Source organism: Tachysurus fulvidraco, chromosome 18 (assembly GCF_022655615.1).
Source record: "Tachysurus fulvidraco isolate hzauxx_2018 chromosome 18, HZAU_PFXX_2.0, whole genome shotgun sequence".
NCBI lineage: Eukaryota > Metazoa > Chordata > Actinopteri > Siluriformes > Bagridae > Tachysurus > Tachysurus fulvidraco.
The window spans coordinates 11,093,913-11,112,948 of NC_062535.1; the positions used below are offsets into that span (position 1 = coordinate 11,093,913).

The window sequence follows — 19,036 nt, forward strand, 5'->3', positions numbered from 1 at the left end:
CTCACTGCAAGGGCAAATTGGGCAACTAGAAGAGACATGAACTGTTTGGTCATGTGATCCAGTGATCATGAGAAAGGAAATATTAAAATGTTGTGGACATTTGGACTGGGCAATATGACAATATAATGTGTGATTATTGATGTTACTGTGCACTTCACATACTGTAGATATCACAATCTTTTTTTATAAACTTATTCTATTTTAAACGCATTATAAACAAACACAGGTTTTATGAAGTTTAACCATTATAATTCTTCTAGAATGCTTGATTTTCAGTTTTTTAAAATTTTATTATCATCAATAATATTTTCTATATTCCGCTTTATTTATTTATTTACTTGCTTACTTACTTACTATACTCTGGTTTGTTTATTTTTTTATTTGTTAAATAAAATATATAGAATGAATATATAACAATATGACTTTTATACTGTAGAAACGTTTTCTTCAAATTCAATGTTATGTTTTTATTTCTTTTTATTATTATTTTTTACAAAGTACATATATTTTTCATTTTTTAATGTGTTTATTTTTATTTTAGTTATTTTTATATTTGTATTTTTATACAGGATAAATTGAATTATCATCAAACTAAATTCTTTGTCTCATGCTACATGCTGTATTTCATGGAACAGTTTTAATTTTTTTTTTTAATTTAATTTAATTTAATTTTTTTTATTTGTGACCCTTATTTTTTATAATAGAAATCTCTCAAGTACCATGATATGATATATATCATATATGATATATATGATATGATAGTCATATTGCCCATCCCACTGTACATAGAAACAATCTACCTTCAGGTATTTGTGTGACGATCATTTTCCCATGTGGAATAATGAGTTACAGTACGTAGAGATTTTGTCCTTGCAGTGCTTTTACCGTATCATTGTCCTCTCACAGTGGGGTAAGTTGCTTCATGTGTCATGTTTTACACTGGTATTAGCAGCTCATCAGCTTCATGTGGTGTTCACTAAAACTCTAAACATTGCACTGCATTTCTCCATGTTTGCTGTGGGCTGCTATTGTTTGTTTTTCATTGTTTTTTCAACATTTGGAGTCAATAAACAGCTGGTAAGCCGGTAAACATAGTTACCAGAGACAGCCGTTACTGGCGCCTTTTTATAGTTAAATGTGTTCATCAAAGACGGATCGATTTCTGTCTGTTTTAAAAGGTTCGTTTCTTTCACGGTTGGAGATCAGTGTTCAGTTAGACGTGACATAATTCGCTGAAATGTGAGTCCACTGGAATTCTGTTACTCCTTGACTCAACCTCACAGAGATGAGGAACACTTGGGCGCTCTTACGCTCGATATCGTTGTGTTTCAAGATCTTGTGAGTACGAGTGCTCCTATGCAGAATCCTCACAGAGGCTAGAAGAGGATTATGTGAATCTGACATTTACTTTTATGATATTTGGCAGATTTCTTTATCCGAAGCGATTTACAGAAGTCTTTATCATTTCATTCATGGATACTGGTTCACTAGGTCATGTAGTAAGAACAACACCGTCAGTCTGACACTCAAACAGCTCCGAATGCAGTAATGACCACGTAAAAACATACACAAACCATCCAGACTAAACATCCTTCTTACTCTAATCAGGGTTTATTGAGTGATCCGAGTCCAAACCGGTGCAAGCTAATGACGGACACTTTATTTACTTTTAAATCAAGGCCTCAACACTTTGAGTGAAACACCACAGACTGTTGGAAATGACTACGACAGGCCGAATATTTTGATCTATATGATAAAGACACTGTAGTATATCAAGGCTTGTTAATAGGCATTAATTATGCAGACTAGGCTTTACTTTTAGACGTTTGTGTTTATATTAAATGAGTGTTATTGCTGTTATTACTGTGTTTCTTATCCAGATGTTCGGAAACTGGACATTTGGGACTCTGGTGTTCACAGTGCTGGTATTTACAGTCACGTTAAAGGTAGCACTATATATATATGTGTGTGTGTGTATGTACACACACACACACACACACACACACGCACACACACACAAAAATGAAAGTGATAATTTATGTTTTTTTGTTTTTTTTATACATAAACATCATCTTTGTATTAACACCCTGCAGCTCGCTCTGGACACACACTATTGGACCTGGATCAACCATTTTGTCATTTGGGGATCTCTGCTGTTCTACGTGATCTTCTCACTTCTCTGGGGCGGCATCATTTGGTATGTTTTACATCCTTCCAGAAAGTAACTCCAGTGTGCCACTCTAATAACATTCGCTGGAGTAAATGTGAAGCAAAGGTCATTTAGAGATATGTGGAACAATATGCTTCATTTTTATTTTGTCTTCCATCTGTACACAACAATATTTTGTCAAATATATTGTGTATTATTGTATCCAGCTTGTGTAAACAGAACAACTTTAGTCTTTAGCAAATCAGAGTTCGTTTCCTCTCCCCGTAAAAGGCCGTTCCTGAACTACCAGAGGATGTACTACGTCTTCATGCAGATGTTAGCCAGTGGACCGGCGTGGCTCAGCATCATTCTGCTCATCATGGTCAGTCTGCTGCCTGACGTGCTTAAAAAAGTGCTGTGGAGAGCGCTGTGGCCCACCACCACCGAGAAAATACAGGTACACTTACTGCTGCTAGATTTACACATTTGTGTTACTGCTGCTAGATTTACACTGCTACTCCAATAATGTTACCTGTTTTTGGTTTTTTTTCTCTAAACCTTCTTGGATATTATAAAGAGAATATCAAAGAACATGGGGTGTCATGTCAAGTCATTTGGCATAATGAGCCAGATTACACTCAGTCTAGTGAACGGACCTTTAGACCTTTAGACCTCCATCATCAGTGTTATTAGCTTTGAGTTTAAGAAAAAAACAACAACATATAAATATATTATATATAAATAATCAGACTTAAAGTAAATCATTGATTTGTATCTGAAGTTAAAAACATTATAAAGCTTTTACTTTATATAGACAGTTACTTAAGCATAAGTATTCACCCCCTCATCAGTTAGATCCCATAATATTGAAGTCAGGGGATAAATAAAAAATTACAAACCTTAAAATTATTTTCAACCCGCCGTTACAGTAAGGAATCACATTAGTTAGTTTGGAAAGTTACCTGAGTACAGCGTCATGTTTGCCGGTTGCTAATGAAATAAAGTTTATTGCTCTATTCTGCCCCCTAGTGGAAATCCAGAGTAGCGCACCCCTCCCCCCAATTTTATACATTAAAATTCTCGAGGCGACTGTAGAATAGCATGTAGTCCGAGAAGAGCCTTTATTAGGCTGTATTGAATTTTAGGTGTACCGTTTCCACTAATTGGAAGGAGAACGAACACAGTGTGTGTAACGTACCACACACACGAGTCACAGTATTGTATTGTTTCTATCTACAGTAGCTGTGTGATGAAACCGTTGAATTAGATAAACAGCTAGAGCTTCACATAAGTTTGTGAAACGGCCCAAAATATCACCAGAAATATTTACATTTTATGGAAGAGGTTCACTAGATTAGATCACAGGTCTAATGACTGACTCGGGGTACAAATAACACCAGAGACAGCAAATGACTCAGAGAATAAAAACAACTCTGAAATGGAGAGAAAAAAACATGATCGTGTAAATGTTTTCTCTTACAACCCTTTATGGATAAAGTTTCATCAAATCAATAGATTCATGAGAAAAGACTATTTTGACATAATTTATCTGAATATCTGCACCAGTTACTATGGCAACGCTATGGTAAACAGATTTACACATTAATTTCGGGGGAGAAGCGTGAGAGTTATCATCTGTTACACACACACACACACACATACACACACACTGCTGTAATTATTTTTCGAGATCACACGACTCGATCACACACATACATCTTCTCACACATTACAGCACTGTAAAGTTGATCTAGTCACAGTTTAATAAAAGCTTGCAGGATGTTTTACTGTTCTATTTCTGTCTACTTTGTGCTTCTAAACATGGTATTGTTGTAGCCCTGACTTTGTTTCGACCACATTTACGGTCTTTAGATTTACCTTTGCTACGGATCAATCCCGAGAATGCTGGATGTAAGTGTATAAGCGTTTGCAGCTCAGGAAGTCCTCAGCTGCAACGTTCCAGATCTCTTCTTTATTTTCTTTTTATTCAGTGTTTAAAAAAAAAAAAAAGAAAAAGCACGTTTTTTTTTTTTTTTTGAAGGATGTCCTACGTTTCCTTGAACTTCTCCTTGACTGAAGATGTGTACACTATACTGTACTTTCTGATGAACCTGCCCTTAACTCTGAACTTTACAGCTTTTAAAATCTCTCTGTATGTTTACAAAAACTAAAGACTAAACTCTGGCTTAAAGGAAAAAAAAAATCCACAAGTTTGTAGCTACTAAGGCTGATAAATAATCGTCACTCATACAGAATTACTGAATTAAACATTTTGAATACGCAAAAGAAAATCACAAGGATGTGGTGAGATGTACAGTATTTCTCACACGATCGTCGTTACGGTTAAACCGTGTCAGCGTTTTCCAACTAGTTTACAGTTTTTTAAACAAAGAGCTTCTGATTTTTTTTTTATACAGTATATAGTGACTACGAAGGCTGTACACTGTCAGTGTTATACGTATGTTATACCCCATGTAGTGCACTAGTAGAAAATCCCTTTAAGATGCTAATAAACGTCTTTAGAAAATAAACTGAATTTAAGGGCAATTAAGCTAAATTTATTCTGACAGCCTTATTAGCTATAAATCTGTTGGGTGCATTTATTTCTGCTTTAACTAGTTGCCTACTTTTCCAGATTAGCCTTTAATATACTAACATGAAGTAGTAATGAGCAATAATCTGGTACAGTTTAGCTCATATAGCGTTTTGGAGCTCTAACCCCTCCCTCCATGTTAACGCTTCTAAACCTGTTTTTGTCTTTTCCTCTTCTCTTCTCTCCTTGTCTGCCTCTTCTCCCACAACGTACGACTGCATCCATCGACTTGCCCTTTACCACTGTGTCTTTAACCCCTGAATCTTGATCTTTGCCCTCTGAACCCACGTGGCCGTGGTAACGGCAGACAAAGCGCCAGTGCCTTACCGCCGAGCAGTCCACCATCTTTATGCTCTCTCAGACCTCCAGCAGTATCAGTTTCTGAACTGGGCAGGAGGTGACCCTTCAGTCTCTTCGCATGTGTTTGTGTGTGTGTGTGTGTGTGCGCGTGTGGAACAAGTTACTGAAACCTGGGGGCCAAGAACTTCTTACTAGTCAGAATTATTTGTGTGTGTGTGTGTGTGTGTGTGTGTGTGTGTGTGTGTGTGTGTGTGTGTATATATATATATATATATATATATATATATATATATATATATATATATATATATATATATATATATGTATGTATGTATGTATGTATGTATGGATGTACGTAATGCCAACCAAAGTTGGAAAACTCATCCTGTTAAAGCAACTGAGAATTTTTTAATAATTTAAAAAAAATATATTTTTTTTTTATTCCTGCAAAATGGACCGTTAAATTGAGCTGTCTGTCTGTCAGACAGACAGCTCAATTTAACGGTCCATTTTGCTGATGTAACTAAAAAAATAAAAAATAAAAATTCTCCGTTGCTTTAACACAATGTGTTTGCCATCTTCATCTTTAGTTAGCATTATGAATATAAGGAATATAAATAAAAAGACACAGATAGGCAGACAGACCTCCTAATATTTATCCATATGAATAATTATCTCTGAACAAAAAAAAAAAACCACTAGAAAAAACCCCACAATGTCTTTCTGTCAACACGAATCTTTTAGCCGCATTATGGAAAACTTTTGTGGTCTACAAACACATCCATATTTAATTACGATCAATCTAATAGCCGTGTTTTTCAGCAACGGAAACGACAGACATGGGTTAGTGATTTATTGGCAAGGCATTAGTCGAAGACGTAAGCCTGCTGAGCTCTCAGTAATGACTGTAAGAAGAGCTGTGGTACCTCAGAAGTGGCGCTTGCTCCAGTTGTGCTCGTGTGCTTCGTAACTGCATGCACTGCTCTGTGTGCTCACGTGCATGAATGTAAGCGGACATCTGTGTTTGTAGTTTGGATGAATACGAAATGTGAAATCTGTCCATTGCTACATGCAACGCAGAGCTGCATGGTTCCATGCTTCCATGCAGCGTTCTACGTGTCACATGTCCCTTCTTTGTTTTATTTGTTTTTATTGATTAACCTTTTGAACAGGAACAGGTTGATCTGAACGTTGTGTACTGAAGAAACACTAAGCAAGCAGTAAGGAACCTCACACCTCCACCTCATACAGCCATTTCCTTTAGGCTGAGTCTGTGTGTGTGTGTGTGTGTGTGTGTGTGTGTGTGTGTGTGTGTGTGTGTGTGTGTGTGTGTGTGTGTGTGTGTGTGGCTGTCCACAGAGGATGAAAGCTGATAGGACCTTTCTAGCACACAGTGAGGACTCCCTGTTACATGGGGTTCAGACAACTACTGAGGCTTAACAGCAGCATGGTAAAGAGAACAAACAGGGGCTTGTACTAACATCCGGTCCACCATCAGACTCATCAGATCTAGAACGAATACCAGGTTAACACAAGCATTTATTTTACACTGCGGTGTATTACTTAGTGTTTAATCCACAGATCTGGAGTAACATCTGGTACACATGCATTGCAGGACTCATAGAAGTACTGTAGAACGTGTTAGATGTAACTGTACATAGCAGCGTTGCTCGACATGTTTAAGCCAAATGGCTAGATGTTATATGAATAATTACTTTTAACTTCCCTCTTTGATTTCTAATATGCAAAATGTCCAAAAAAAACCTTAATCGATTTGACCCCATAAACTAAAATACATTGGCAAGTGTGTTATTAAGGGCTCGTGTAAAAAGTTTCTCCTGATTATTGTGATCAATATCAAACGTTTTTTTCTGTCCTCTGTCCACTCGCTGGGAGAGAATGTAAGTTTCACCTGTAAGGAGACTTTTATTGAGCATTTTTTTAAGGAGTGTTTAGTGTTAATACATTTCGTTAATAAATGTCGCTGACCCATAAGAGGTTTAATACTGCAGAGCTTCCGGTTATATGAAAAGACAGTAACTCGTGCTTCATCGGGCCAGATCACACCCCGTCATCGTTAATTATTTTCCTATAACAGCACGACCCCCCAAGTAGTGTTTCATCCTGGACTTCACAATTACATATACACGGCAATGTATTGCACTGTAGTGTTGACAATAACAAAAATATCATTGTGCTTTAAAATGCAGAGCGTGTACCAGAATTTACTTGGGATTACAATAAACTATTATTACATGTATCACACTGTCAAATAAAGTCCTTCTGTAATATTCCAGAAAGTGACATGTGTATTCATGTTGCTCCGAAACGACTAGAAATGACGTCTGAAGCGTTCCTTCAGCACCATTTAGCTCCGTTGATAATTATAGATTTGATGAGTCTGATGGTGACGATACTGCGACGCCCCTGGTGTGGTGCGTGCTGTGAGTTTTGCTGTGAGAACCGACAGGCTGGGGTGGTTATGGAGACTTAATATCGGCACACAAAAACACACATCTATTCTGTTTCCAGTGTGAGGACCTAACACTGATCTTATCTCTCCTGCATCTGTCCGACGTAACGCATCGCTGGAGAAATAAAAGCTTGTCCTGTTCACTGACCGCACAGTCCTACAGGGTCCTGATGATCATTCTCCCAAGACATGATTAAACATTGTTATACAATATTTTGCTTGGTTTAAATTTATTTTTTTAGACACTATAGTGTCCTGATGTGGTACTGCAGGCTTCTTAACGAATTTTTCCCGTATTGCAGAAATTTGGTTAAGGCTTAACAGTGAAAAATCCACACTAACGGACAGAGCTTTCTTCTGTGTTACACCGTCCTGTGACGCATAGTGAGCCGTTGTTTTTACTTGTTAGCCTACAGACTCCTCAGTCGCTAGCTGGAGTAGGAATTGGGGAGAAAATAGACTAAATTGGGGAGAAAATATGCAAGAAAATATATATATATATATATATATATATATATATATATATATATATATATATATATATATATATATATATATATAAAAGGAAAAATGAACAATACAGGAATCAGATCAATAGGTAATAAAGTGTGTCTGTAACCATACTCTGTCCATGACAAAGTGCACTGAAAATGAAAGATAAATCACTAACAAACTAATTTTATTTGAAACATTCTCTGTTAAAAAAAAAAAAAAAACGTCTAGTATATCTTAATGAAATCTCAAGATTTGTCTAAACCTTCGTGATTAAACAAAATCCGCTTGAGGAAGCAGTGAGTAGGATAATATACTGAGGAACATTTATATGGAGACCAGGACGAATTACACACGCGAGGAAGCCAGAAGGAGCATGAACAATGATGAGATGAAATGATGAGAATTACAGGTTACTGAAAACTAAAAGAAACTCCTGTTGTCTTTATTGTTACATGTAACCAGTCCTACTGGATAAATAAATAGTAATCGAGCATTGATTTTGATCTCCATGTCAGTACCTTCTAGGACTGTGCACTCAGAACTCTCGTTCACTGATTTTCATGATTGCATGATTGTGTATTTTGCCTTTTTGCACCTTTTGCAGAATTTGTGTTTGGGGCTTGTGGGTGATTTTGGTTTAACTTTTGTGAACACTATTGTGTGTTTGCCCAGTGCCTGTGCTTGTTTCTCTCTCTCTCTCTCTCTCTCTCTCTCTCTCTCTCTCTCTCTCTCTTATCTTATCTTTGTCTCTCTCTCATCTTTGTCTCTTCTACATTTCTCATTTGTTCCTCTCTTCTTTTTTTTTTGTTCTTTGTACAGAACGCAGACAAGCTGTATAAGGGTCAGCTGTCGGAGTTTACCCCTCTATCCTCCATCCACACTCCACCTGCCCACAAACAGGGCGCTGATGAGGATCAAAGCCACACCCATCGCAGGTCTGACTCTCCCCCTCGTAAAAAAGTGATGTACACCCGCTGGGGTGGCGGCCCCGACTACTGCACTTTCCAGCCTTTCTTCCGATTTGGGGGAAACCCCAGGCTGTCCGGGATAGGGTATGCCTACGCCGCACCCGGTCGTGAAACTTCCATCTGAAACAAAAATCTGAGCAAAACATTGAGACTTGCACAGGATAGTGCAGACCTGATCCTGAAATTACAAATTGTTTTAGTATTCACTTGAAGTTCACACTCTTGTCACCAAGGCAGCACACAGCAGCAAGGCTGGGTGTTGGTTGGTGGTTTGGAAGCAGCCCTAGTGGGCCAGCAGATCCATAGGAGTGTACAAAGTGCTGTTTTAGGGGGCCTTTTTGTACCTTGTTTCCCGTGTATATGCTTGTTTGTGGTTGTGTGTGTTACCCTGAATCACACCTCCCATGTGAAAATGACTTGAAACTAATATCCTGGCACTGAGCAGCTAAAATCCAACATACAGCTTTCCCTCTGGATAGAAATGATCTGAATGTGGAGATATATATATATATATATATACACACACACTCACCGACTACTTTATTAGAAACACCTGTAACACTCGTTCATGCAATTGTCCAATCAGCCAATCGATCACACAGCCAATCATGGGGAAAAGACCAGGCTATGTTTTTTACTCCGTCTGTCCCCACCACTCCGCTTTCCCCAGTAGCCTCACATTCATGCTCAGGTGTGACAGAAGTGGAACCTGATGTGGTCTTCAGCTCTTGTAGTTCCTCCACCTCACCGTTTGACACGTCGTGTGTTCCGAGATGCTTTTCTGCTCACCACGTTAGTAAAGAGTGTTTATTTGTGTGTTTAACCTTCCTTGCAGCTTACGCTGGTCTGGAGAATCTTCTCTGGATGTTTTTGTTTGCGTAAGCTCTAAAGACATTCTGTTTAAGGGTGAAGGTTACATTACATTACGCTGTACACGATAATATGCGTTGCACTGCTGCTGCCGCTGTGTGATTGGCTATTTGGCTTATTGCAGGTAATGTATGTGCAGGTGTACAGCGCCAGTGAGTGTATATGACATTTATATGACACCGAGTCGTGTGATCTGAACAGATCCTCACACTTCTTTGTATTTTTTCTCTTTTGTTTTTCTTCCCTTCCTTCCTTCTTTTCTTTTTATTTAATTTTATTATTTAAAAAAACATTTTTTTAGAGCTAACTGGTGTCTTTGCGCAACTCTGGTTTTGAGGAACACTCCGTAAAAGCACCGTTATTTTGAATTGTAAGTGGCTGAACTTTAGCCATCGTTGCATCTTTATTCCACTAGATAGATACAGTAGAGCTCGCCAAGGATGCCATAGGTGTGTATGTGTGTAGTAGTGTGTTTGTAAGAGCTAGAATCGTACTCTCACAGCTTTGTCATTTGTATTATAATAGCACCAGTCGAGTAGCTCGTATGACAAAGCAACTTAACTTCTATTGCTAGGAACAGTTTAAAAGAGTGGCAGCTTGTTAGTCTGGTGTTGGTGCTCAGAGATGTGCTATAGCTCTTTGTCAACCCTTTTCTCCTCCCTCTGCCCATTAAAATGCCTTTCCTTAGCTTTTTATTTATTTATTTATTTTGGTAAAGCTTCTGCTGACAAACGTGACTATCTACCTTAGCATCCATGTCCTTCTGCCTTAACGCTGTAACATTACCCATGCTTCATACTGTGGTCTGGACACCAAAGGTTGTAAAATAATAGATTAACTGAGTAAACTAGTGTTGTTCTTGCCTTACACCGATTTGAGGGAGCGGGGAACGGGCGCATGACGGCATTAGACCAATCCTACCGCACTGCCTTAAGTTCACACGCTGCACCAGCAGACAGCTGGATGGTAGACAGTTCCCTTTTTAGGCTGATTGCAGATCAGTTTTTCATCTATTACTATTTTGTCTGTTTGTCTGTATGTCTATCTATCTTGATAGATAGATTGCAAGAACTGTATTTTGGTGTAATGTAAATATATTGATGAACAGAAAAGCTGGTTGAAGATCAGTGTAAAAGCAGGGAATCTTTTTTTTTTCTTTTTTAGACAGGCGGCTAGCAGTAGCTAGCTTCTTATAACATCATCTACAGCAGGCTAAGCGACACAAGACTCCTCAAGACTTCTCATTTTTCTTGTCACTCCCAATGGCAGAGCTTTGCTATGTTTATGTGGCTAGTATCTAATGTCTGTTAACAAGGTTTTATTCCTGGGTTGAGCCTCAGCGCGGAGTCTCGTGTCGCTACGCTTGCGTCACGCTGTCATTATAACTGCCTGATTAGCATTCATAGTCACTGTCTGTTTGTCTGGTGTGTTCATTGTGTCACTCGATAAGCCACTTTATTGACATTACCTGTTCAATATGTAGCACGTCCCTTTAATTAATCAACTTCATAGTGAAGAGAAGCCATCTTGGATTTCTCTAAAAATGTCTGTTGAGCATCTGACTTTATAGAATAGAGAGACTGATAAGTTAATACAAAACAATAAGAGCTGCTTATAGGGTAATGCTTCAAATTGGGTAACATTGATCTGTTTTCTTGGTAAAACTTTACATCAAGGCTTCATGACAGCTGGCTATTACAGGTCCTAGTGTCAGGTGTACACCTTTAATCAGTTGCTTTATTCACTCCAGATGTGGAGTTGATATAACAGCTGAATTAAGTGACATCTGGTAGACATGATTTTGTGTTTTGTTGTCTGTTGACCTGCTCTTTAAATTACACAACGACTATGTGCTCATTGTACAGTACGTCTTTTAAACAATTCAACTGTTAAGACTTGAAAACTAACATAACACTTTAAATGTTGTCAACATTTATATTAAATCCAGTTAGGGGTCAGGATGAGTGGTGTTATGCAGATCTGACCTCAACTTTTACACATTTTAACACTCTAAAATTCACAAAAACAAAAAATAAAGCCGTCCCTTTTTACGCTCCATGTTAACAACAGCAGATAATCGACATTTAAATCTCGAATGAGTGACAGCTATGTAGGTGTTCAGGCTTATCTCCTGGAAGCCCCGCCCTCCGTCCTTTCCCATTTCTTACAAACTCCGCCCCCACAACAAAGAAACATTTACTGCTAGAAATTTCAGCTCAAACGGTAAAATAAAATGGAGCGTTTTCATTCGAAAGAGAAAAATAAACAATGTGTCAAAAATCCCACTTTTTAAATCGTTGTAATGGTGTTGATTGTAATAAAGTAATTATACAGCGTCGTACAGGAACCTCCAGGTGCTCGGGTTTGGGTAGTGAAGCTGCTGCGTTGCGTATCCACTTTATTTAAAATCCTGACACTAGAAATGTTGCTGTATTTAAGCTAATTTTGCTAAAATCACATGATAGAATGTAAACGTTTCTATTTTCTGATCGATCTTTTACGCTTTGTGTACGCTTCTGAACACTTTTCTACTGTTATTCTGCTGGATTTGAACTGAAAGACACCTGGCAGCATTTCTCCCCTCGTACCGCCTTATCCCTCGTCAGGGTTGCCAGGTCTGTGCTATTTAAAAACATTCATTATGCAACACACTCTATTCACTGTTCTGTCCATGTGACATCACAGCGGTAAGACGAGCTACAGAGTCAGCCGTCGTGACGGTGCAACCGACACGAACACACGGTCATCAGTCATTAGATTCGCTCTTGGATCAGTTTCACTTCGAATGTTGCTGAAGGCGGCTGTGGGAACAGGAGATTTTATAGATTTATGTCGGTTGTCATGAAGGGTTTATGTACTATACAGTTAGCATCATGTAGCTCAAGGAGCACTGCCCTAACATTGTACATGTACATCTAATCTAATCTAATCTAAATACATGTTGTATAATTCTTAGAGTGCAATGCTTAGATAATTCTAGGACATATCACACATCTTACCTTTTGTTTTGTCTCCTTTCCTTTTACATTCCTTCTTTTGTCTTAGTCTTTGCTCACATTCTCAGACGTGTCGGATCTGATCCTCTCATCTACTTTCATACGTAATTTTACTGTCTTTGTTTCCAAAAATATCATAACTGTTCATCGATCTCTGAGCTTATAACCATTGTCCACGGCAGAGTAAGAGACAGAGACTGAGAGATAAATTGAGAGGCGATGTATTGATTGCTAAGATGTTGTTGTAGTTTTTTTATTGTTGCTTTTTTTAATGTTGTTGCCTCGGCTGTTTCATGTTTCTCTCTGTTTTAGCTGCTCGTGAGTAGGTGCCTTGTGCTTAATAGAAAGTTTTAAAGATAAAATGAAAGGTCCAGGATGCTTGTAATTTTTATTTTTCTTCCAACCCTTAACAACAAGCAAAAAACACCAAGGTCAATACTTTATTTATTCCTGACTTATAAGGATTGTCAGGTGTGACTTTGGAAAGATATCCTTATTTTTAAAGACTTGTTATAGTTCAAATGTACATAATGCCACAATCAAAATAGAAAAGCTATATATTATTGTGTATGTATGTGTATGTGTGTGTCTAAGGTTTACACTTAGAGATTGAATTTAGGAATGAATGAACTAATGAACAATCTAATGATGAATTTGCTTCTGGTCCAAAGCTGCATTGCTCTGTGTCTCTGAATGTAATCACTGTTTGTTACTCAAGCTCAAATACATCATCAGTTCGTCACAGTTTGGGTGTCTGCATGTTAACGGTAGCTGCTAAGCTAAATCGTGCATCTTTTTTTTTTTTTTAACATTCTGCTTATTTATATATTAGTGTATATCTGACAGGTTGAGGGTTAATTGGCTTTTACCCAGTGACTCTGTTGTCAGTCCTGGGATTAATACTTACACCTGGACTAGAACCACTGAACGTCTATATTGCGATGCATTCTGCTTTAAAATAGTCATTCCTGAATAAAAAAATGAACATCAGTCTCTGAAGCAGTCGCAAAGCCTCAACCCAGACACATTACTGAATGAAATTCTATTCATTCTGAATGTTTAATTTGATCCCATTTTTAGTTACTAAAACTATACGGGTCTGTTTTTACAACCACTGTGTCATACGTTAATATAAAGAAAGTAAAATCACTGGAAATGTAGACATGTTTATTCATTTCTAGCACTGTTTTGTTGTATTCTAAGAAATGTTTAAGATTCTGAATGTATTAAAGGAGAAGTCTGGTCCAAAAAGTGCAAGTGTCACTGACATGAAGTGAAAAAAAGCAGTGTTCAGTCAACATGTCATTCGGCTGATATGTCATTTCCATCTTCCACCAGTACTTAACCACTTCTTCTGTTGCAAACTAGAACACTGATGATGTGAACTGTGCACATTTCTTCAGGAAGGCAGTGCAGGATCCAATCTCCTTCACAGATATAAGAGTTATTTAGGAGGGAAGACACTTGTGTTGCTCTTTTGAACTTTTATTTCTTTTCCGACAAGCCACTGTATCGTGTAGGATTTATTTTTAAGCCAGGAATCAGATGTTCGCTGGACACTGGTCTCTGTTTAAACACTGGATTTTATCCTATAGATCTGACAGATGTAGAAATATTTTGTATATCTTATTGAGAAAAAAAAAAAAGTCATTTTTGCTATTTTTTGTATTCAGAGGTTTAAAAAAAAACCCACTCGATTTACGGGATTAGTTTGTTTTATACCAACCAAAATTAGAGATCCGGCAGAGGATGGCAATATAAAAACCAGTATAACAGAAGAGGTTGCGAAATAGCTTTAATCTTCTGCTCTTTCATTAGTCGTGTTGACGTGCACTGTTCGAGGACGCATCACACTAGGAAGACTAGGAAACTAGGAAGACACTTTGACGTCCATTCGCTGCTGTTCACAAAGTGTGACCAAATACTATTCTAGATGTCTATACTGTTGTAAAGGCTTTACTGACTCTAGTGGGGCTCACAGTAACTCAACGCCAGCCTATTCACTTTAACCGAATGTCTGTTTGCTTTTCTTGTCTTTATTTTTTTTATCATTTTTTTTCTTCTCAATCCGTCAGCACAAAGTGTGATTTTGCTCTTAACCAAGTCTATACTGTATATTTAAAATGTATGTATACTACTGTACACTTTACAGTATACCTGTAGTCCTGATTCACTGTACAGTTTGGGGGTCTTTTTGTATACAGTTTTTAACAGATTGATATCTGTAGATATATGTGGATTTTTGCCAGCTTTTCTGTAGTTATTAACAGCGCAAAAGCTGTAAAACTGCTTGTAATAAATAAATGAAGAAAACTCCTGTATTGGTGTGGAATATTTTATTTCTATTCCTCTTCTGTTGTATATTACATTTCTATTAGTGAAAAAAAAAAACTCATTAAATTTGTCTAACACAGTTTGTTTTGAGGGTGCGTTTTCAAAGCCCTGAATAAAATTAAATACTAAGCCCTTACCTGAGCCTTGAACCAATAATGCTGGGGTTCAGACTGTAGAATCTTCAGGACTTTCTGATGAGCTGCATTTTATTACATTTACAGCATTTAGCAGAGACCTTTATCCAGAGTGACTTACAACTGAGGGTTAAGGGCCCAGCATTGGCAGCTTGGTGGACCTGGGGTTCGAACCCATGACCTTCCGAGCAGTAGCCCAACACCTTAGCCACTGAGCTACCACATCCCACCTTATTGCAGCTTATATTCAAGTGGGAACAATAATTAGAAGAGGTTGGCAAAGGCATTGCTATAGCTGCTAGAATCTCAAAATTAACACTGCCTAGACTAATGCTCTGGCTATATTGACATAATCATCTTTAATGATTTGCTGTAGGAATTTCAAGCAGAGGTAAGTATATATTATTATTATTATTATTATTATTATTATTATCGTTGTTGTTATTATTTTTACTATTATTATTATTATAATATTGGACTTTACTTATGCAGATAAGGAAGGGAAAAATATATAGGAAATCTATAAATATAATTTTGAGAACACAGATGTGTTTAGGGCCTGTATGATGGCAAAAAAAAAGTTCAACAATTCTCTCAATAAATCCCACTAATAATAGTTCTCCTCCTCCTTTTCTTCCACCTTTTCCTCCTCATCCTTTATTATTATTAACTATTTATTTATTTATTTATTTATTTATGTAGTTATCTATTTATTTATTTATTTATTTATTTATTATTTTTATTCATTTATTTATTATTATTAGAAGTAGTAGTCGTATCATTATTATTATTTTTAATTAATTTATTATTATTATTATTATTATTATTATTATTATTATTATTATTATTATTATTATTATTATTATTATTATTATACCACATTCGACTCATAATGTGCTGTAATAACACATAATGAACACAAGGTGGCAGCAGATTTCCTAGTCAAGTATCATTTATTGTCATTTCACCCATATATAGCAGATTTATGACGTATTCATGAACTTTTTCACTTTTATTCCATCACTATAGACATTTACTGATTATAGTTGTCTCAGCTTAGTCTTACTGTGCAAACTGTCTATAAACAATTTAACATATTACACAGAAAATATTACTCATTCTGATGAGATATTTATTTTTTAAAGAGCTTAATTGTCCTTTTTTGTAATACAAATAAATCAATTAAAAACAAAAATCAAATCGTAATAATTTCAAATGAAAAAGTGAACCAGATGTAATACTAAGTAATAACCATACGAGGGCAGTATAGTATAACACTTTTATTTTTATAGTTAGTTTTAACTTTATATAATTTTAATATGCATTACATTTACATTTATTCACAGAATAAAGTCAAAGCTGTTGAAATAAAAACAAAAAGTCGACTCTCGAATCTGGTCAGGAGATGTTGATTCATTTTCTTATTAAATTGATTCACGTTACTTAGGAGAACTTTATTTAGCATTTTTAGCATTTAAATTTTTTTTTTTTTTTTTTTTTTTTTTTTTTAAGCACTTTTCACTCAAATGTAAACAAAACTTGGACGTTTTGTTTTATGGATTTTGGTTCGCCTGTTGTAATAAAATAAATAAAACAGTCCACCATATAATCCACGTGTAAAAAGTAACTCCAAGCCGCGTCAAAGCAAGCGCACAGTGGGTTAGTTATGACGTCAGACCCCCCCTCCCCAATTTTGTCCCCTATTTTTTCCTTTTTTTTATTTTTTATTTTATTCATTCTAAACAAATTTATTATAAAGCTATGTATGGTCACGTGTATACAAACGTATGCGGACATCAAATCAGATCTTAATAAAAAAGAACAAATACGGCATGATGAAAAATGATGAGACTCCTCATGAACATGTGGATCCTTCTGTTGTTAAACATGGTACTTGGGACTGTTTGTAGTGTGAAGGTTATAATTAACCATTTTTTTCTAAATTAAGATTAATTAGGTTTGGGGATGATTAAGGGTGCTGATTTAAAATGTACACAAAAGCACACAACTTTTAGAAACTCCATGTTGAGAGCTCTGTAAAATTTAAGCAAAGCTACCATTGAAAATGGGTAATGGAGCGTGTGTGTGTTCGTGTGTGTGTGTGTGTGTGTGTGTGTGTGTGTTTGTGTGTGTGTGTGTGTGTGTGTGTGTCTGTTCACTCAGCTGTAAAATCTCCATGAGGGCTGAAATTGCAGTTATTTGCTGAGATTATTTATGAGTCATTTGGCTTTTATTCTCTCTTTGTCTGCCGGACGGCCCCTTTTATTAACGACTTAAAATGATTCTTAATGGTTCATGAAAACACTGAATCTGCTGTCTGATTGGCGTTGAACATTCACTATGTTGCTCTGAGGTCTTAGTGAAGGTGGCTGGATGTGACAGTGATTGAAAGACAGTGATACGAGGGGTGTTTGGTGCTCACATGCACACTTCTGTGACTGCTCTCATGTACAGTACTGTAATGCCCGACTGGTGCTCTGGAGCCTGGCTGAGTGTCCAGCCTCAGGATCGTGTGAGTTTCATCACCCAGTTTCCATCAGTCAAAACATGTTAAAGTGTAGGTTTAGGCTTGTTCCAGGCTTTAATGTGATATAATCCAGATCTGTGTGTTAACAAAACAGCTCATCTTTCTACAGAAAGAAATCTTAGTGAAAAATTTAATTAATTAAAATAAAGCTAGTACTAGCAGCCAGATTTGTTTACAACATGTGGAATCTAAACAATTAATCTGGAGCAGTGAGAATGGTTTCATTACACAAATTGTACCTCCTGTACCTAAGGAGAAACTCCATCCTGAAACCTATGAAACATGTTTAGCAAATTTATTGGATGGATTTCAGTGTATTTTCATTTTGTTTTGCACTTCCTGGCCACCGTAGAGATGTCACAAGGACATAAGGGTTAAAGGGCATGTTTCAATGTTAGCTCCTAAAAGAAATGCATTATAAATTAAAGATGGACACAGAATCAGTGGAGTTGATGGTGCAAACATGGCTCAGTTGAAGCTTTAGCAGCAGATCTATTTGAGCAGAGTAAAATGTATAGATCTAAAACATCATCAACCAAAACGTTCTACAGCAGCAAGAAACAGAAGCTTAATTCATAGGAGTACAAAAGAAAAATCAAAATACTCATACACTGTAAGGGTACATAAAATTCTGCAGATCGCTGAATATAAAATAAAACATTTAATAACGTTTATCATCAGATATCAGATATGTATATAAATAAATGCATATATTAACATAACATAATAAGACATAGGTGCTCAGTAAGATGAGTTCAAAGGGTTCATGACAGGTACATGAATGTTTCCCAGATATTTAAGAAGCTTGGGTTTGATTTTTTTTTAAGCTGTATGTTAATAAAGTTCATCATTTCCAGTTTGATTTATATTTCTCAATCCCATCCCCCTGCTGAAATGGAGGCATGAGGCATGAAAGTTTGTCTCTGTCCACGTGCTTCGGTACAGAAGGTTTTTTGTGAAGTGTGAAGTGAAGAGTACTTTGGAAAGTGGCGGGTCATCCACTTATTACAGCAGTCATGGTCGAACAGTGTCTTTGTAACAGACTTACACCAAGCACATTGCGGAAATGGCAATGGCTCAAACACTTTGCACAGTCAATTTCCTGCGAACTATGTACTGAGAAATATTGCTCTGCTAATTAGCTGAAAAACGAAGGTTATGTCAGTGTATGTGAAATAGCGTGGCTTTGTCATTGGT

At 36.8% G+C, this 19,036-nt stretch overlaps 1 protein-coding gene across 6 annotated transcripts in view; it reads left to right on the plus strand.

Annotated features, from left to right (window-relative positions):
• atp11a (ATPase phospholipid transporting 11A) overlaps positions 1–15,163 on the plus strand; it is an 80,291-nt gene extending 65,128 nt beyond the window's left edge. For 3 of the 6 annotated variants that reach the window (XM_027156396.2, XM_027156394.2, XM_027156395.2), the window contains 4 exons: positions 1,881–1,946; positions 2,094–2,197; positions 2,441–2,606; positions 8,830–15,163. In XM_027156396.2, the coding sequence (XP_027012197.2) occupies positions 1,881–1,946; positions 2,094–2,197; positions 2,441–2,606; positions 8,830–9,102 (609 nt within the window). In that variant the 3' untranslated portion in view covers positions 9,103–15,163. Of the gene's footprint in view, positions 1–1,880; positions 1,947–2,093; positions 2,198–2,440; positions 2,607–5,049; positions 5,140–6,401; positions 6,493–8,829 lie in introns of all 6 variants that reach the window. The other 3 variants (XM_047803126.1, XM_047803127.1, XM_027156398.2) reach the window with 2 other exon arrangements.
• The last annotated feature ends 3,873 nt before the right edge of the window (positions 15,164–19,036 follow it).